Consider the following 19,607-nt stretch of genomic DNA (forward strand, 5'->3'; position numbering starts at 1 on the left):
ATAGTTTCTTAATACCGAGACAGAGATTAGTTGATCCTGGACCAAGGCAATACGTACGTAATTGGGAGTGAAGGTGGAGGCACGCAACGTCAGTGATTGCTGGTGAGTGAGTAAGAGAATGAGTGAGAGGATGTTACCTGGAAGAACGAGAGAGAGTTGTGAAGATTTAGTTTCGGGTTGTCAGGGGTCACCCTACGATGCGCTCGTTTCGTTTCCCGGTTTTTTTCAGCGGCGAAAATTGTGCGGGAGTTTTTCAGTGGTGGGGATGTTCGAGGGTAATAAGGGGAAACGATAAAACTGCCCATTATGGCGCTTACGTGGTGGTGGAAGTGCTGAATGATGGAGTGTCTCTGCGGCACTTTGGGGACGACACTGTCGAAGGGTCAGGTTTGGGTGCGGATGGTTTTGCGAGAACGAGGCATTAACACCAGCAGAAGAGTTGCTCCAGTCGGACTTCATCAACTAACCAACCATCCATCAAAAGAAACTGCTCATCCACACACACACCGAGTAGCGTTATGTCAGGATACTTTGCTTTACGTTTCGCTATGCTATTACGAATGTGATGGACAATAGCCTTCCGCATTCAACGTCTCGGACCGTCGCGGTCCGAACACAACCGATGGAACACTATGCTCCGACAACAACTGAAAAATATCTGTATACCCCAGAAACATATATAAGCAACAGCACACTCCCTGATACTCCATAGTTCAAGGGCTCCTACCCTTCCTTCATCTTGCCATCCACTCCCACAACAACTACAACAACAACAAACAAATACAGAAATGACTACTGCCGCTAAGAAAGTCCTAGTCACCGGTGGTGCCGGTTACATTGGCTCCCACACAGTCGTCGAATTAATTGAAAACGGTTACGAATGTGTCATCGTCGATAACTTATGCAACTCCTCCTACGATGCTGTCGCAAGATTGGAAATCCTAACCAAACATCACATCCCATTCTACAAAGTAGATCTATGTGACGCAGAAGGACTAGAAAAGGTTTTCCAAGAACACAAGATCGATTCAGTCATCCATTTCGCAGGTTTGAAAGCTGTCGGTGAATCCACTCAAATCCCATTAAGATACTACCATAACAATATCTTGGGAACTTTGGTCCTATTGGAATTGATGGGTAAATATGATGTAAAGAAATTGGTTTTCTCCTCATCAGCAACTGTCTACGGTGACGCTACTAGATTCCCTGACATGATCCCAATTCCAGAAGAATGTCCCTTGGGCCCAACTAACCCATATGGTCAAACTAAGCTAGCCATTGAACATATCCTACATGATCTATACAATAGTGACAACAAGACCTGGAAATTCGCCATCTTACGTTATTTCAACCCAATTGGTGCTCATCCATCTGGTTTGATCGGTGAAGATCCATTAGGTATTCCAAACAATCTATTGCCATACATGGCTCAAGTTGCTGTCGGTAGACGTGAAAAATTATTCGTCTTTGGTAACGATTATGATTCTAGAGATGGTACTCCAATTAGAGATTACATTCATGTGGTCGATTTAGCAAAGGGTCACATTGCATCTTTGAAATACTTGGACGCTCAAGATCAATCTCAAGGGATCTGTCGTGAATGGAACTTGGGTTCAGGTACTGGGTCCACCGTCTTGGAAGTTTACCGTGCCTTCTGCGATGCTTCCGGAATTGAAATCCCATATGAAATTACTGGAAGAAGAGCTGGTGATGTGTTGAATTTGACCGCCAAACCTGATAGAGCTAAGCGTGAATTGAAATGGCAAACTGAATTGGATGTTGCTGCCGCTTGTCGTGATTTATGGAAATGGTCCACTGATAATCCATTCGGTTACCAATTAAAGGGAATTGATGCTAAATTTGGTACTCCAGATGAAGAATTCGATGGAAGATTTGTCACCATTGGTGCAGGTTCCAGATTCCAAGCTACCATTGCTAACTTGGGTGCCACTTTGGCTGATTTGAAAGTTGATGGTCAATCCGTCGTCTTGAATTACAAGGATGAAGCTGGTTATTTGAGTAAAGATTCATGTTACATTGGTGCCACTATTGGTAGATACGCAAACCGTATTGCTCATGGGAAGTTCAACTTGAATGGTAAGGATTATCAATTGACTATTAACAACGGTGTCAACGCTAACCACGGTAGTATTGGATCCTTCCATGTCAAGAGATTCCTAGGTCCAATCTTGAAGAACCCATCAAAGGATATCTTCACCGCTGAATACGCCTTGGTTGACAAGTCTGAAAACTCTGAATTCCCAGGTTCTTTAACTGTCACTGTCTTATACACTGTTAATGTCGCCACTAAGACTCTAGATATTGAATACACTGGTAATGTGGAAGGTGAAGCTACTCCAATTAACATGACTAACCACACTTATTTCAACTTGAACAAATTGAATGGTCCAGAATCTATTGAAGGTACTGAAATCCAAGTTATTTCAAAGAAATCTATCGATGTGGATGCTAATACGATTCCAACTGGTTCCATCATTGACAGAGACATCGCTACTTACAACGACGCTAAGCCAACTGTCTTAGGTAAGAGATCTCCAGATTACGATTACTGTTTTGTTATTGATGAAAAGGAAGTCCCAACTGAAGTTAACACATCAAGCAAGAAATTGAAGTTGGTCACCACCGCATACCATCCAGATTCTAACATTAAATTGGAAGTCTTGACCACTGAACCATCTTACCAAGTCTACACAGGTGATTGGTTATGTGCTGGTTACCATCCAAGACAAGGTTTTGCTGTGGAACCAGGCAGATATGTCGATGCCATTAACAACAAATATAAGGAATGTGTCACTTTGAAGCCAGGTGAAACATACGGTTCCAAGATCCAATACAGATTCTCTTAAATATATTTGTTGATGACCTGATATCCATTACATTGGCGATAATATAGTAACGATTAAGTACGATATATGATAAATAATTAAAAACGAAAAGATTAATACATAATAAATTCTAATTCATTTACACAATACAGGAAACAACAAGCTGCAGAGAACTCAAATTTCTCCAGTCGGATTTTATTTGGCGACGGAAGGAACATCTTCCTAGAGTTCTCGAGAACGGGAAAAAAATTGACGCAACGGCGTAATGCCAGCCGAAAACTTCAACGGAGTTCTGTTCGCCGGACAGAAAGGAATTCTGTCAACCTGGGAAACAACACAAGAAGGACAGGACACAGTTCAAGTCCCTTGACGCATTTGTATATATATATATATATAGGTGCATCGGTGATGAACTTCCAATCCTCTAAAACATCTCTTTTATATTCTTGCAGCTGATATAATCGATCACTATAGAATATACAATTGAACCATGACCCACCAAGAATTCGACTTCACAGACCATTCACACAGACGTTATAACCCATTAACAGACTCTTGGATTTTGGTGTCTCCTCACAGAGCCAAGAGACCTTGGTTAGGCCAAAAGGAAACTGTTGCCAAAAGCACTGTTCCAGAATACGATGAAAAATGTTTCTTATGTCCTGGTAACGCCAGAGTCACTGGAGGTTCCAACCCTGACTACAAGTCTACTTACATTTTCCAAAACGATTTCGCTGCTGTTAAGACTGACCAACCAACTTTGCCTGCCCATATGGATTTCAAGGATCCTTTAAAGAATAAATTATTTAAGGTGGAATCTGTTAGAGGTAACTGTTTCGTCATCTGTTTCAGTCCAAAGCATAACGTCACCATCCCACAAATGAAACATGACGAATTAGTCAATGTTGTCGGTGCTTGGCAACAACTTTACAATAATTTGAGCAAAGAAGCTAGAGAAGATGGTAAACCATTCAAATATGTTCAAATTTTTGAAAATAAAGGTACCGCTATGGGATGTTCCAACCTACATCCACATGGCCAAGCTTGGTGTTTAGAATCTATTCCAAGTGAAGTTTCCCAAGAATTAAAATCTTTCAAGAAATATGAGACTGAAAACCATTGTGATTTATTGGGTGACTACGTCAAATTGGAATTGCAAGAAAAAACAAGAATCGTGGTGGAAAATGATAGCTTCTTATGTGTCGTTCCATACTGGGCTGTTTGGCCTTTTGAAACTATGATTGTTTCCAAGAAAAAGATTGCCTCCGTGGCCCAATTCAATGAAAAGGAAAAGGACGATTTGGCTTCCATCATGAAGACTTTGACAGTTAAGTATGATAACCTTTTCGAATGTAGTTTCCCTTACTCTATGGGGTTGCATCAAGCTCCATTAAATGCTGTCGGTGAAGAATTAGAAAATAGTTGGTTTCACATGCACTTCTACCCACCATTGTTAAGATCTGCCACTGTTAGAAAATTCTTAGTTGGGTTTGAATTATTGGGTGAACCCCAAAGAGATTTAACCGCTGAACAAGCCGCTGATAGATTAAGAGCTTTGGACGGTGAAGTTCATTACACAGAAAAATTATGATAGAATGGCTTCAAATGCAAGATGACTTTTATTTATATGACTTAACTATAATATAAAACACTAATTAGATTTTTTTATTAATATATTAACGAATAATTTCACATTTCTTCTTGGTTTCTTTCTATAAAATAAATGCACGAGACCATTTGAACAACTTTATAAAGTGGTAACACAGATCAATCAGTAACCAGCAAGCATCCTTTTTTGGAGATCGTTATGTAGTGACGTGGCCAGTTTTCATCTTAACATCTAGCTGGACGATTTTGAGCCAGTACTTTATCCATTATATCCTTAAATATTGGGCATAAGGTAGATTTACCATACGATTCAACCAACGACTCATCTGCCGTCGTTTGGTTTTCAATTAGTTCCACGAATTTTGGATCAATGGGGACGTTCCCCAAATATGGAACATTAAATTCTTCTGCCAATTTCAAGCCACCACCACTGGAAAAGATATTTGTACATTCTTCGCAATGAGGACAGATAAACCCTGACATATTCTCCACTACCCCTAAGATATGTAATGCCACTTTCTTACAGAAATTTAATTCTTTCTTGACATCTGCAGTGGCAACACTTTGAGGAGTGGTAACCACGATGGCTCCATCTGGCTCAGAAAATCTTAACTGTTCGGCAATGGATATATGTTCATCTGAAGTTCCTGGTGGGGTATCGATCAATAAATAATCTAACTGACCCCAGGCGACATCCTTAATAAATTGTTTAATCATGGCTGTCTTCTTAGGACCCCTCCAAACAACACTATTCCCTCTATCACCCAACAGGAACCCTAGGGAAATAACAGAGAGGGATCCAACCCCATTAGTCTCCACGGGAACAGGTAACCAACCTTCGGCAGCTTGATAAATGGATCTATTTTCCAAACCGAACATTCTTGGTAAGGAAGGCCCAGTCAAATCGATGTCAAGGACACCAACTTTATAACCCATGTTACATAATGTCAATGCTGCCTGTGTGGTCACTGAACTCTTACCGACACCACCTTTCCCGGAAAGGATTAGGATGATATGTTTGATTTGAGCCAGGGATGGAGCTGGTCCTTCTTGTTCTTCAATTTGTTCTTCTTCTCCAAATTCGCCACTCATCTTTGTTGTGTGTGTGTGTTTGTGAGTATGCTTGATTTGTTAGGTACAGAGGCGCTATATGTCGATGAAAGCGATGATTAAATACTGAAGTCTTCGATGTTTTAGTCATTTTTCAGCTTAGTAATACTAGTAGCATGGACAAAACTTCGGAATTCCGAATTTGCGAAAAAGTGTCATAAAAGTACAAGCAAATATGGATCATTAAATTAATTACGTTACATATCAATATTACACGCATAAAAATCTATATTTTATTAGTTGCCGATTATACTGAACCCACCATTTGTCAGTCCCGTGCTATTGGAATTCTCGCTTATATCCGTACTACTATTCGTGGCCGTGATAGAAATCTTGTCGTTCTCGTTATCTCCTTCGTTCTCATTGGTCCCGCTGGTGTTACTACTTTGAGTATTGACTCCCTGTGTAGAGTTTGAGGAAGAGGAGTAGGTGTAGGTTGATGAACCTGTTGGGTGTCTTACGTGTTTTTGTAATTGTTGCTGGTAGAGACTTGGTATGTTTGAAGATTGAGGGACTGTGAATCCGTAGTTTCTAAAACCTGGGAAGTATCCTTGTTGTTGCTGTTGTTGTTGGTGTGTGTGGTCGTTATGGGCTATATACATTGTTGAATCATTACTAGAATTGCTGTTGCTGTTGCTGTTGTTGTGAGTATCGTTACTATTGTTGTTGGATTGAGGGTAGTTTTGTTTCTGTTCGTTATTCAGATGTGATTGATTAACGTGTTGTAGGACATGACCAGCAGTCGTACTGTAGTTAATATTATTGGAGGAATGAGAATATGTATTATTATTATTATTATTAGTATTATTATTGTTGTTACTTGTAGGATAATCGTTGGCTGGAATCAGAGTGGTTTCTGAGACGTTTCTGTTATAAAGCTGGGATTGGTTGGTGAGGTAGGGGATATTGGTCGAGTATGCCTGATATCCGTTCATTCCGTTTGTATGTTGCTGTTGTTGCTGTGTTAGATTGTTGTTGGTGTTGTTTACCGCAGAAGAATGTAGTTCGGGTATTGCTTCCGTCACCGGATAATAAGTAGGAGGTAACATTGTTGTTGTTGTTGTTGTCATTGGTGCTGTTGTGGAGCTATCCGAATCAAAGATTGATTGAGAGCTAGCTGTGGATGGTAATGAGATGGTATTGGATGTAGAATTTGGAGGCAATGGATGAGAAGGTTGATTAACAAAATGAGAATTTGTAGGTATAAAATAGGGCGGGTATTGATAATTGGACATTAAATTGCCATTAACGTTTGGATGAGGTGGAGGTGGTGCAGGTATGTAATCCGCATAGGAATATGCTGAACCATTGGATAAGTAGGGAGCCGTAGTATATTGAGGATACCTGTTACGTTGAGCTAGATACGTATTCAAATAAGTTGGTTGCATTTGATTGTTATCTGGATGGATACCGTTTTCACCCTGGGGGGCACCATTACTATCCATCAATTCTGAGTTATTGGACAACGATTTAGAATGTAATCTTTTCCTTTGTATTTTATTTGATGGTGATCCAGAGCCCTTAATGTTCCCCAAAGTGATGTTTTCCATTGCTCTCACCAATTCCATGGAGGGATGAACATTTTTGAAAATGTATTCAGATTCCCTTGGGATCAACAAACGATGTTCCTCGACGTCTTCTTCAGAATAGTAAGAAACCAGATGAATATTCTCAATCGGGTTATACCCAGTCTGTCCCTTCAGTTTCACTGAGATTGTTTTCTTCTGCAATCCGTTTGGTTTAATGGTGGAGCCCTTGCTATTGCCCGAGCTACCACCACTAGATTCATTATCCACTGCAGTGGCGGCTGCAGCTTGTGGGTTCACCAACGAGGGGACATTGATTTTCGTATCGTCCTTGTTGGCCCCCGTTGCGTTCTTATCCGATTCCTTATAAATAAGGAACTTGCCCGTTATTCTGGAGGGGGACCAAGCCACACCGTCCGTCCATCGTTTGATCCCAGAGATTTCTTCGATAAAGACGAATACGTTCCCTGAGACGATCAGATACGGCCTTTCAATTTCGTAGGGTCTTCTTGCGATATGTTTCAACTTGCCCTCGATCGTGGCCTGTATGATCAAGAGGGCGTCCTGTTCGTTCTCGACGTACCCTTTGAAGGTTGGTTCGATATCCATAGTCGGATTAGGTTTAGGTTTAGGTTAGAGTTAGAGTTAGAGTTGAAGACGGTGGTGGGGACAGACAGCCAGAAATGACAGCGAGCGGTCAAGAGGAGGAGGCGAAACAATAGCAGTATAAATAAGTAAATAAAGGATTGTGGTCTGGCACCGGATCCAAACAATTGGCAATCCACCCACTGCGAAGTACGTGCTGTGTGGAGGGACGCTGAGGTATACGCTTGCAACAAAAGACACACAGAAACTGCGTGCGAGCCAAGAGAATTCCTCGAGCAGACAATACCGAACTGCTGCAGCACAGAAAACCACGCCCCCCTCCCTCCCGCGCGGGTAACCCTGCTGGATTTTGAAATTTCACGTCCATCTTAGCATCTGAAACTTTCCAGCCTGATATTTCAGTCCCAACAGCTGGCCCATCCGAGCTGATCAAGTCGTAACTGCCTCAGGATTCAGCTAGGCCCACGCACGCATGTCATGGATAAGCCCACGGAACCGTCACATAGCATACTGACCAAGTTCTCCCGCATCACCAAGAGACCGCAACAACCATTGACAGACCTCACCGATCTCTACAGCAGGATCGCCAATGAGTCCATATACTACTCTAAGCTGGAAGAACAGCACCGCTACACCGCCGCGTTGCAGGGGTGGAAGGCCCTCTCCACGGATGCCATGTTCAAACTTACATGCATCGAACATTCCTATCCGAACGTGCAATCATACTCCCGAGATGAGGTCAGTCTGCAGAACGGGATCAGAGAACTCTACTTGAAGAGTCTCACCCATATTGAGACTGTACAGAAACTGTGCAACAAGGATGCGGACACGGACAGAACATCCTCTTTTACTAGAAGGGAACGACCCGCACTGGATCAACAACATCATTATTCGTTGCATTCCACTTCGAGAAGAATGATGGTATCCCTGAGATCACGTCATTTGCAACCAACGAAAAGTCTCAACTCTCTTTCATATTCCAATTCCAATTTAAAGCATAATAATAATAATAATCATCCACATTCTTCCACAGCATCTGCATCGTCATCCGCATCTGCATCGCAACACAGAATTAACTTCACGCCCTCCAGACCACTAACCTTCCATGACAAGGACCCATCACCATCGCTGTCGTCGTTACCTACATCTTCGACAACACAGCAACGTCCAGCATCAGAATTCGATATGGAAGATTACTTCGATTCCTATATGGAGGACGATGATGGAGACGAAAGTGAGTGCCAGACTGACGATTCCCCGTCTTTGACCAACCTTTCCATCGATACAGACTCGCAAATACCCACGTTACCGCCGTTACCACCTCCCATACCGTCGGCACCACCACCACTTCCATCCGTAAATAAGAAGAAAGTCGTGAAGAATGTGAAGGCGAACAAGTCCACGCCGGAATTGCCCAAACCCACCATCAAGAAGAAACAACAACAACAACTGCCCTCCAATACGAAAACGAAATCCAAATCCGCGTCCTCATCGCCCCTACCGTCTTTAACCATGAAGAAATCAAATTACTCCAAGTTGAAGAGGAAAGACGTCAAGGATAGAGACCCAAAATTGGCACATTCGGCGGCTCAAAAGGTATACTTGAAGAAAACCCCATCGCCACAGACAACAACAACAACAACAAAGAAACCGGCACCCAAAAATACAAGAACTCCCCAGAAACCTCAACAAAAGAAGACGCCATCTTCGCCACCACCACCAGCAGCAGCAGCTAAGAAACCATCGTCTCCCTCAACAGATTCACTGGAGGACGATATCATAGACACATTAGCCGGAGTGGATAAGGCGGCAGCAAAACAAATCTTTCAGGAGATCGTCGTTAAGGGTGACGAAGTACATTGGGAGGACATTGCCGGTTTGGATACTGCCAAGAATTCTTTAAAAGAGGCAGTGGTATACCCATTTTTACGTCCTGATTTATTCCATGGATTAAGAGAACCTATTAGTGGGATGCTCTTGTTTGGTCCTCCGGGAACGGGGAAGACGATGCTTGCGAGAGCTGTTGCTACAGAATCCAAATCTACTTTTTTCTCCATTAGTGCTAGTAGTTTGACATCTAAGTATTTGGGGGAGAGTGAGAAGTTGGTGAGGGCTTTATTTGCTGTGGCGAAGAAGCTTTCACCGTCCATTGTGTTCATTGATGAGATTGATTCCATATTGGGGAGTAGAAATAATGAGAGTGAGAATGAATCGAGTCGACGTATCAAGAATGAGTTTTTAATTCAATGGTCTTCCTTAACCGCAGCAGCAGCAGCTTCCAGTACTGATGGGAACGATGCTAATAAAGTTCTTGTCCTGGCAGCAACGAATTTACCCTGGTGTATCGATGATGCTGCTAGAAGAAGATTTGTTAGACGTCAATACATTCCGTTACCTGAGGCAAGCACACGAATTGTGCAATTCAAGAGGCTTTTATCTCGTCAAAAGAATGATTTGACGGAAGCTGATTTCATTGAACTTATAGATTTAACGCAGGGGTTCTCAGGCAGTGATATTACTGCTTTGGCTAAGGATGCTGCCATGGGACCACTACGAGAATTGGGGGATAAATTACTGGATGCGTCGCGGGATAATATTCGAGCCATAAACATCAACGATTTCAAGAACAGTTTGAAATATATAAGGCCATCCGTCTCCGAGGAGGGATTGATCGAATATGAGGATTGGGCGGAAAAATTTGGTTCTTCAGGTGTATAGGCAAGTACGTATGCATGTATGTATATATTCTAAGAAAAAGCAAGCAATTTTTACTTCTCTAATCAATGGATGTGTCAGTAGTTGACAATCTGACCCAAACTCTTCTTCTGACGATTCCATTCTTCGATTTCCATCGTTCGTTGTTGAAAGTCCAACTATAACACCAACCTTGATCGTCCATATCGTATCTATTTTTGAAATCCATCATGACGAACCACTTCTTCTGAGCCTGTTCCTGCTCCTCATCGTACCCGAAGGGGTACAGTTGATGGAAGGAGCTAATAATGTCATTGGAAATACATTGCAAAGTGCCCGTTTCAGGAATAATCATTTGAAATTGCGGCGGGTCAATATGAGGGATCAGTAATCTTGGCGAAAAGAGAGGGTACCCCAAAATGGTGGCACCTCTTTCATTCTCAATTATTAGATCCTTGGGGAGGGTCTCCAGGTCTCTGATAAACGTGTTCCTCTTGTTTCTTCTAGTCATGGTTGTGCATTGTTGTCTCCCCCATCGCACCGGGCAAGAGGGGATCAACGTTGCACAGGGTCTTGTTGAATGTACGTACGTCACGTCCTTTACGGACCGAGCACAAGAAAACGACGGGAACGGCTGTTGGACGTGGACGTGCACATACCAGTCACAAACACGAACAGTGCCCATCGCCAACGGCCTCAACAACTGCCAAAGAGGGTCCAACAACAACAACCGCAATGGATTGCTGACGCATCGAGCACAGAGCGACAATGGAAGCCAACTGAAGACTCCGTGGGCAAACATTCCCTCCGCGGAGGCAACAGACGGCTCGGGATCCTCCGACGCTTTTCTTCTCGAAGTTTTTCTGAGGCAACAAGCCACATTCCTGCCGTCTTTGTTGGTGTCTTTCTTTGTTTCAAGGGGCTGTTCCTTCCGCCTCTTGTGTCAACTGCGTGATTTTTAATCAACAACGTTTCTATTGTCTACCTCAACTCATCCTCATCCTCTCGATATATGCATCCAGTAGCAACATCGATGAAACTATATATATCTACGTACACATCTCCCTCTGCACTTCTTCTTGCGCCCTCCATCGCAGAAACCAAGCCTCGAGCCATCGCAACTAAGTAACCAAGTATCTGAAGCCACCCCCACCACCGTCATCGTCATGGACTCGAACATATACCAACACCGACTCCAACAGGACCCACGTTTGTCCCTAGGACCCACACAACCACAGAACGACATACCTATCATGCCCCCAAACCAACAAATAATACCGAACAACATGATCCCACCACCATTGGCCAATTTCGACATCCTACCTCAGACAGACCCACCCCCAAATATTCAACCGTTGCCTCTCCCACCGTACCAACCAACCGCAGATGATGCATATTTGGGAAGAGCATCACCATTTGTACCATTCTACACGGAAAACACAAACCTGTTAAGTAATCTGCGTTCAAATATCCAATGCTTCCAACCATCCATGCCCAACCAGATTCTGATCCAACCGACACCGCATCCTCCACCACCTCCTAACGCCCTGCAAGTGGACGATACTTCCTTCTCTTCCCCTTCAGGCTCCAACTCACCGGATTATCTCCCTCGAAGGAGAATATCCATCTCTAATGGACAGATAAATCAATTGAATGATGATGTGGAAACAATGAAAAACCTCTACGATTCACAACCACCACCAATGCCCTTACACCAACAGACCATCTCCTCTCCTTCCTCTGCTAGGAGGATCAAAGAGGAACCAGGGTTGGCACACAAGCAACAGGACCCCTCTATGAAAAGACGTATCTCTTTGGAAAAGAACAGGATCGCGGCATCGAAATGTAGACAAAGGAAAAGGATTCAACAGATGCAATTGAAGAGAGCGTATGAGAGGGTCACTGAGGAGAATCTCGAGTTGAAGAGGAAAGTCGATTATTATGAAAGGTTGATAAGGAAGTTTAAAAAGTTTGAAAGAGTTCATTTCCAAAATGAGACACATCAACCAAATGAAGACGTGACACCCGAGGAGAGCGAGTTGAAATCGTTGGATTTCATTCAGGAAATGATGATGATAGAAGCAGGCGTGCAGGAAGTGGATGAGTTTGGGATCGTTCTCAAGTTCGAACAGAGTGTATAGATAGACAATATTTCTTTTGTATTTAACGTTAATGAATAGTAGTAAACTAAGCTTCGCGGCTAGTTTGATTCTTTATTTTACTTGGCTGAAACGTAGTTACCGTTGCCACATTCGAAAACAATCAAGCAGACAAGCATGGAACAATTCAACACAGAAGAAGATTGGGCAACCGTATGTACTTTCATTATCTCTCTCTTTTCCAGCTTTTCCCCTTTCTAACAAGTTTTTTTCCTTTAACATCGTTAGTGCTTGGCAATTATCAAGTTCAGGAATCCTACTCTTTTTGGAGTCCTTGAGGGTCAAAATGACAAACTTATAAGGACCCAAGAAGCTGAAACATTATTACATCTTTTATCAATGCTCCCAAAGGAAGTATCGAAGAAAATAAACAATAACGCCACCCAGTTAGCCAATTTAAAACCAACTTTTAACTTTCTCAAAAATATTACTTTTAGAAATGTAATGGATCAACTGGGACAAAAGTTAGAAATTTTTGAATCATTTGGAGAGGGGATTTCACAAACTGATATTCAAAATTGGTATTTACCTAGATATAAAATTTTACTCAATATTATGTCATCCAAGAGACGTGACAATATAAACCTTAAACCCACGTTTTACATCTTCCGATGTTTCCAATTATTATTACTATCTTCCTACTGTTTCCAGTTGGAAAAAACTTATTCATTTAAGAAATGCATCTCGCAGACATTACTTTATAGCTTTATTAGAAAGGAAATGTGGCAAATATATCAAGAAACTGGTCAACTAGACACATTTATGGAATTCCACTCCAAAACAATTGTTAACTTGATTAACCTTAGATTACAGGCTGCTCAACAAAAGACACAAGAGCAAGATAGACTACTAGAAACAATAGATGGTATTCAAGAAATTTTCTTTCTCCTAGAAAGCATCGTGCATGTTCTCATTTCCTTGAGAGTAGAAGGCAAACCAAACTCTCATAATGGCTCTGGTCACCAACATTTTGCCAAGGCTTATTATCAAATATATTCTAGAAGGAAAAAAATGATATCAAATAAATACACAAACGATATCCAGAAAAATATTGTAAAGCATTCAAAAGAAAGAGCAAAATTGACTCAATTCCTATGGCGTATAAGTCAATGGCTATTGTTGATCATTGACTTAATAGATTGGGCCCGCTTTTCAACGCTGTTTGGGAATAATGATCCATTGAAGACTATGATGGAGAAGAGCAGAACATTCATTCAAGCGGCAATATTAACTTTTGATGACAAGGATTTGATAACTCACATGAGGCTAATGGCATGGCCATTTCTTGGATAAAGCTTCTGCTTGTGATCGCTCGTTTGTTTGAACTGATTATTTGTTAAAGATTTGATCTAAACGACGTTTGACAGATTCCGTTACCGATAGAACGAAATTGCAACTTCAAAAAAAAGGGAACTTCAATTGCTATATAAATGAACCGCTGTCAAAAATATTCAATGTTTGACCTAATTCATCTATTGTTTTATTATTTATTCTTCATATTTAAATATTCACCAAACAAGACACAAAATAATGTTAACATTAAACCAAATAACTGGACATCTTCAAACTACTCTTCAATCTTTACCACCAGGATATTTACCAAAATGGTTATTATTCATATCTGTCGTTTCCATCTTTAATTCAATTCAAACCTATATTTCTGGATTGAAACTGACTCGTCGAGTTTATTCCAGGAAGCCAGCTGAAACAACACCACTGAGTGCGAGAACTTTCGGTACTTGGACGTTCGTGTCATGTATAATCAGACTATATGGTGCCTTTTACTTGAATGAACCACATATCTATCAATTGGCCTTTATTTCATACATCATTGCTTGGGTTCATTTTGGATTTGAACTATTAATTTTCCGTACTTGTAATTTCGATTCAGGTTTCATGGGCCCATTAGTGGTAGCCACCACTTCATTGGTTTGGATGTACTTCCAAAAGGAATTCTATACCGGTATTGCATGGTAAATAATATACAATTAGAATGTATAGAATAGATTATATAAACATGTACTAATGACTTTCATTACTAAACATTTTCGTGAATAATCTAAATACCATGATGCTTTAAAACCCACCTGACGTAGTTTCAAATAATCTGACGTGCGGTAGTTCAACATCTCTATTGGGTTTATAGGCTTCTAACGAACGATCAGTCAATTCCCTTATTTCTTCATCAGTCAATTCGTCACCAATCCCATTTCCAGTTTGAAAGCCAATACTTGATCCATGGCTCAGCAACAATTGAGAAAGTTCTTGAACAAGTTCTTTATTTGAAGGCTTAGTATTATGGTCCCCTTTAGATTGCATCAAAAAGGATCCTTCATTGAGTGCTAACTTTTTCAGAGTATTAAACTTACCCATTTGAATGACTAATCGTTCCAGCTTCCTTTTATTTGCCGCTCTGGTAAGAATCACATGTTCTAACGTATTATCACAACAAAATCTATACACAATAACAGGCTTTGTTTGACCAATTCGATGGCAACGGTCCATCGCTTGTAAATCGACTTGTGGGTTCCAATCACTATCAAAGAGAACAACCGTGTCAGCACCGACTAGATTCACCCCCAATCCAGCAGCTCTAGTAGATAATAAAAATACCATGTGCTTATTCTTCTTATCATTGAATTTCGAAAGTTGCTCTTTTCTAGATTCATTATCAATTGTACCATCAATTCTAAATGCAGCCAGAGAATTCAAATCGCACCAATCTTCCAATAGATCCAGCATATTAACGAATTGTGAAAATATTAATATTTTATGACCTTTAGCGATCAATGGTATCACTAATCTCTGCAAAGTTTTTAATTTGCCTGAGGATTCCAATAATTCCTGTAAAGTTAAGTCTTCGGGACGTAGATATGGAAAATAGAAAATTAAAGTGGAATCTACAATTTGACGCAATTGCATCATCATATTTTGTAATCTCTTATTTGCTATTTCTTTGTGAATGTATTCCATAAATAAGGTGTCCATTTTTTGTAAAGTGTCATTCAATTGTATCTGTCCATCACTATCAGTTTCACCTTCGTGTAATTTGTAATCGATGAATTCTCGTATAGATTTATTCGACACAGAACCAATGTAATCAGAATTCAAAGTAAAAAAAGCCTTAACATATTCTTTAAATATCGTTTTCTTTAATTTACCTTCAAGACCTCTTTTATAGAATTTCTTTTGAATAGGCGTTAGAGGACAATTAACAACGTACTCCCTCTTTGGTGGCAAGATATTGGCCAATACTGTTTTCTTTAATCTCCTCAACAAAAATGGTTTTAAAATGGTATGTAAATTCGATATTAAATTCTTTTGCAATTCTTCATTAATTACTTTATTCAATTTACTAGAATTGCTTTCCATTTCTAAATCTTTAAAATCAAACCATTTATTGAATATCTCAAAATCCGTGAATATATCAGGCATAATAAAGTTTAAAAGGGACCATAACTCCGCTAGATTATTTTGTAGTGGTGTACCAGTCAAGAGTAACCTGTTTGAGGTATTTATACGCTTCAACTCTTGAATTAATCGACAATTTACATTTTTCAAACGATGACCTTCGTCAACAATTAAAAATTTCCATTGTTTTGACATAATATAATCCGCATCTCTAATAATTATTTCATAGGATGTAACTACAATACCAGTTCCATTGGTCTTTTTGAAGAAATTTCTCATCAGTTTGTTTCGTTCATTTTTACCACCAGGGTGATAATATTTTAATACAGGTAAGTCTGGTGCAAATTTTTCGAATTCATTCATCCAGTTATCCACAGTACTTAATGGAGCAGCAATTAAGAAGGGACCTTTAGTATCCATTTCATAAATAAAGGCCAATAATGCTATACTTTGGATTGTTTTACCCAATCCCATATCATCAGCAAGGATACCATTTAATCCGTTTTCATACAGAGTAATTAACCAATTTAAACCCTCCAGTTGATAAGGTTTCAATACACAGTTTTTCAACATGCTTGGTTGTTCTTGTGATATTGTAACGTCATCCATCTGTGTTGCATTTTCTTCTTCATCTTTTATTTCCTTCTCTTCTTTCTTCCTGAAGAAATCTAGGATGGATCCTCTTGGTTTTGATTTCTTTTGTTTTTTCAATGGAGGCTCTTCTTCTTTCTTTACTTGCTTGTCATTTGAAACATTATTTTGTAGCTCTGTAGTTCTCTTCAACAAAGTATCCGCAATAATACTTGAGTATACCTGACTCTGTTTGACAAACTCATTCAATTTTTTTAATTTTAAAGATACTGTTTTACTATCTTGTTCATTTAAATCAGAATCTTCATTTGATTCATCGTTCGATTCCTTACCAGATTTCTTATTATGATCCAACAAATCTTCTAGCTGTAAGTCATCGTTATTGTCGCCAGCATCAGAATCGAGTTCCACATCATCGTTGGCATTCATGTCATCATGCAGCCATATGGGTGCCAGACTTTCGTCTTTATTAATCGTGGTGTCATCGTCATCGTCATCGGATGCCAAGACATCAGGGCTGAAATCATTATCCGCTTTCTCCTTGTAGTTGATGCGGTTACTTCTACGAGAAGAAGATCTTGTAGTCCTAGGACTGGGATTCATGGCAGTAGTCATTGTGCTGTCTCTTCTAGAACTGGGAAGCTTATAAATAGTAAATTTTTCAAATGGGACAGATCTTCTTATTATCCACTCTTCACGCGTCGCGTATCGCGTAAATAGTTGATTATAACTGACTAGCTGAAACTTATTCTTATTATCCTGTATGCGATGCCATTATGGTCGTTTCTTGCTGTTGGTATGTCTTGGATCATCCTAGAATATTTATATTTTTTTGTTCCACATTTAAAAGTACAAATAAGGAGGCTTTTTGTCTTTTGATTTCCTTTCAATTGCTAAAAACCTTCTTAGCGTTGAACAAAATGTTACTACACTCGCTTGAGACTACTAAACTCTTAGTAAAGAAGTATTCTCTCAAAGTATTGAATACTGATTTCTATGTATATGGACACCCACCCGGGTAACCGCGCCGAACACTTGGCCAATTTTTTTTCCTTCGTGGAAACTGGAAAACTGAAAACAAACAAATTGTACGTTCACCATCGTTATGTTAGTTCAACAGAGGCACATACTTATCTATTGAGTCCATTGTCAGCATACGAATAGAAACCTTAGACGGGTGAAAAGATAAAAGTCATGAGCACTGAAGAACCTGAAAATACCGCACCAATGGAAAACTCTACTGCCAGCAACACAGCTCCTGAAACACCACTTGATACTGCAGAAGAAGGTACAGCACCACCAGCTGTTGACAATACTACCACTACAGCAACCACTATAAATAAAGTTGATTATGAGGAGGAAGCTCACAACCTGGAAGATAAAGCCTTACGATTCCTTGCTAAGCAAACTCACCCGATTATTGTTCCATCGTTTGCGTCCTGGTTTGATATCTCCACGATACATGAATTAGAAAAGAGATCTGTCCCTGACTTTTTCGATGACTCTTCTAGATTTAAGTCTCCAAAGGCTTACAAAGACACTAGAAATTTTATCATTAATACATATAGATTATCACCTTTTGAATATCTCACCATTACTGCAGTAAGGAGAAACATTGCCATGGATGTTGCCTCCATTGTGAAGATCCATGCCTTCTTGGAGAAATGGGGGTTGATTAACTATCAGATTGATCCTAGATCTAAACCTTCGTTAATCGGACCTAGCTTTACGGGTCATTTCCAAGTCATTTTAGATACTCCACAAGGTTTGAAACCTTTAATACCATCTGAGGTTATCCCTGAGGAAGATTCCAAGAAGGATGAAGATGGTGATATAAGTATGGAACAAAGCGCAAACGACGAAGAAAATACCATGGAAAAGAAAGTGAAATTTAAACCTAGAGAGGAATTTCCAATCAATCTGTCATTAAGGAAAAATGTTTACGATTCCACTAATGACTTTAACGCTTTACAATCTCATGATAGAGGATCCAGGCAATTGCATAAAACTTATGTGTGTCATACTTGTGGGAACGATACTGTCTTGGTCAGGTATCACAATTTACGTGCCAAGGATGCTAATCTATGTTCTAAATGTTTCCAAGAGGGACATTTTGGTGCCAATTTCCAATCTTCTGATTTTGTTAGGTTAGAAAATAACAGTACTAGCAAGATCAAGAAAAACTGGTCCGATCAAGAGATACTATTATTATTGGAAGGTTTGGAAATGTACGAGGATCAGTGGGAAAAAATTGTGGATCATGTAGGTGGTTCAAAAAGTTTAGAAGACTGTGTTGAAAAATTCTTATCTTTACCCATTGAAGATAAATATATAGATGATGTTATTGGAAATGCAAAACAAACGAGCTCGAAATTGACTACGACATCATCGTCTACTCAAATGGACACTGTAAAGGCTGTGGATGCTACTATTAAATCCCTTCTGGACGGTACACATAAAGACGTTTTGCAGGAATCTATCCCTGAGTCTGCTCAAAAGTTATCTCAAAAATATCTTCAAGAAACTCAATCGGTAGCACTGGAACTTGTAGACGTGACGTTAAAGAAACTTGAACTTAAATATTCCAAATTATTAAAGCTGGAAGTCAACTTGGAGAACGAGCGTCAAAGATATATAAAGGAGACGGAGAAACTCTCTACGGACAGACTTTCTCTGAGTAAACAAGTTTCGGAAGTGAATGATGAATTGTCTAAACTAAATGTCTCTCAAAGAATTGTATTAGCTTCCGAGCAAGTAGATTCAGGAATTAAACTAGTGGAGAAGGATCAGGAAGTGGAAGAAGAAAAGACTCAATTGCAATTGAAATCTGATGAAAAGATAGAGGCCCTTTCGCATTCGGAACCACAAACTTATAAGGCATGGTCGTTGTAATTTAGAAGAAGTGTAAATATATATAATATAATACTATGAAAACAATCTAATATAGAAATAATTATAAGGTGATTACTACCACTTTGATTTCCTTTTCATACCTTAAAGTAACTACCCCTCAGTTCCTTTCTCAACTGTATTCTCAACTTGTTTACACTTATACT

General features: G+C 40.0%; 11 protein-coding genes across 11 annotated transcripts; 7 read left to right on the forward strand and 4 right to left on the reverse strand.

Annotated features, from left to right (window-relative positions):
• Nucleotides 1–788: 788 nt before the first annotated feature.
• Nucleotides 789–2,867, forward strand: GAL10 (bifunctional UDP-glucose 4-epimerase/aldose 1-epimerase; the record flags this gene model as incomplete). The annotated part of the gene is made up of 1 exon (XM_003676549.1): nt 789–2,867. One exon carries the CDS (start codon nt 789–791, stop codon nt 2,865–2,867), a length of 2,079 nt encoding a protein of 692 aa, XP_003676597.1.
• A 469-nt stretch (nt 2,868–3,336) lies between these two features.
• On the forward strand, nt 3,337–4,437 carry NCAS0E01680 (uncharacterized protein; the record flags this gene model as incomplete). The annotated part of the gene is made up of 1 exon (XM_003676550.1): nt 3,337–4,437. The coding sequence occupies one exon, from the start codon at nt 3,337–3,339 to the stop codon at nt 4,435–4,437; it is 1,101 nt and encodes a 366-aa protein (XP_003676598.1).
• A 242-nt stretch (nt 4,438–4,679) lies between these two features.
• Nucleotides 4,680–5,546, reverse strand: CFD1 (iron-sulfur cluster assembly protein CFD1; the record flags this gene model as incomplete). The annotated part of the gene is made up of 1 exon (XM_003676551.1): nt 4,680–5,546. The coding sequence occupies one exon, from the start codon at nt 5,544–5,546 to the stop codon at nt 4,680–4,682; it is 867 nt and encodes a 288-aa protein (XP_003676599.1).
• Nucleotides 5,547–5,800: 254 nt separating this feature from the next.
• NCAS0E01700 (Gti1/Pac2 family protein) lies at nt 5,801–7,699 on the reverse strand (the record flags this gene model as incomplete). The annotated part of the gene is made up of 1 exon (XM_003676552.1): nt 5,801–7,699. One exon carries the CDS (start codon nt 7,697–7,699, stop codon nt 5,801–5,803), a length of 1,899 nt encoding a protein of 632 aa, XP_003676600.1.
• Nucleotides 7,700–8,173: 474 nt separating this feature from the next.
• SAP1 (putative AAA family ATPase SAP1) lies at nt 8,174–10,414 on the forward strand (the record flags this gene model as incomplete). Its single annotated transcript, XM_003676553.1, has 1 exon — nt 8,174–10,414. One exon carries the CDS (start codon nt 8,174–8,176, stop codon nt 10,412–10,414), a length of 2,241 nt encoding a protein of 746 aa, XP_003676601.1.
• Nucleotides 10,415–10,472: 58 nt separating this feature from the next.
• SPO73 (Spo73p) lies at nt 10,473–11,192 on the reverse strand (the record flags this gene model as incomplete). Its single annotated transcript, XM_003676554.1, has 1 exon — nt 10,473–11,192. The coding sequence occupies one exon, from the start codon at nt 11,190–11,192 to the stop codon at nt 10,473–10,475; it is 720 nt and encodes a 239-aa protein (XP_003676602.1).
• A 364-nt stretch (nt 11,193–11,556) lies between these two features.
• ACA1 (Aca1p) lies at nt 11,557–12,531 on the forward strand (the record flags this gene model as incomplete). The annotated part of the gene is made up of 1 exon (XM_003676555.1): nt 11,557–12,531. The coding sequence occupies one exon, from the start codon at nt 11,557–11,559 to the stop codon at nt 12,529–12,531; it is 975 nt and encodes a 324-aa protein (XP_003676603.1).
• A 357-nt stretch (nt 12,532–12,888) lies between these two features.
• On the forward strand, nt 12,889–13,842 carry MEI4 (Mei4p; the record flags this gene model as incomplete). The annotated part of the gene is made up of 1 exon (XM_003676556.1): nt 12,889–13,842. The coding sequence occupies one exon, from the start codon at nt 12,889–12,891 to the stop codon at nt 13,840–13,842; it is 954 nt and encodes a 317-aa protein (XP_003676604.1).
• Nucleotides 13,843–14,079: 237 nt separating this feature from the next.
• Nucleotides 14,080–14,526, forward strand: ERG28 (Erg28p; the record flags this gene model as incomplete). The annotated part of the gene is made up of 1 exon (XM_003676557.1): nt 14,080–14,526. The coding sequence occupies one exon, from the start codon at nt 14,080–14,082 to the stop codon at nt 14,524–14,526; it is 447 nt and encodes a 148-aa protein (XP_003676605.1).
• Nucleotides 14,527–14,625: 99 nt separating this feature from the next.
• On the reverse strand, nt 14,626–17,166 carry IRC5 (putative ATPase; the record flags this gene model as incomplete). Its single annotated transcript, XM_003676558.1, has 1 exon — nt 14,626–17,166. One exon carries the CDS (start codon nt 17,164–17,166, stop codon nt 14,626–14,628), a length of 2,541 nt encoding a protein of 846 aa, XP_003676606.1.
• Nucleotides 17,167–17,745: 579 nt separating this feature from the next.
• Nucleotides 17,746–19,443, forward strand: RSC8 (Rsc8p; the record flags this gene model as incomplete). The annotated part of the gene is made up of 1 exon (XM_003676559.1): nt 17,746–19,443. One exon carries the CDS (start codon nt 17,746–17,748, stop codon nt 19,441–19,443), a length of 1,698 nt encoding a protein of 565 aa, XP_003676607.1.
• Between the last annotated feature and the right edge of the window lie 164 nt (nt 19,444–19,607).

This window comes from Naumovozyma castellii, chromosome 5 (genome assembly GCF_000237345.1).
Source record: "Naumovozyma castellii chromosome 5, complete genome".
In the NCBI taxonomy this organism is placed as follows: domain Eukaryota; kingdom Fungi; phylum Ascomycota; class Saccharomycetes; order Saccharomycetales; family Saccharomycetaceae; genus Naumovozyma; species Naumovozyma castellii.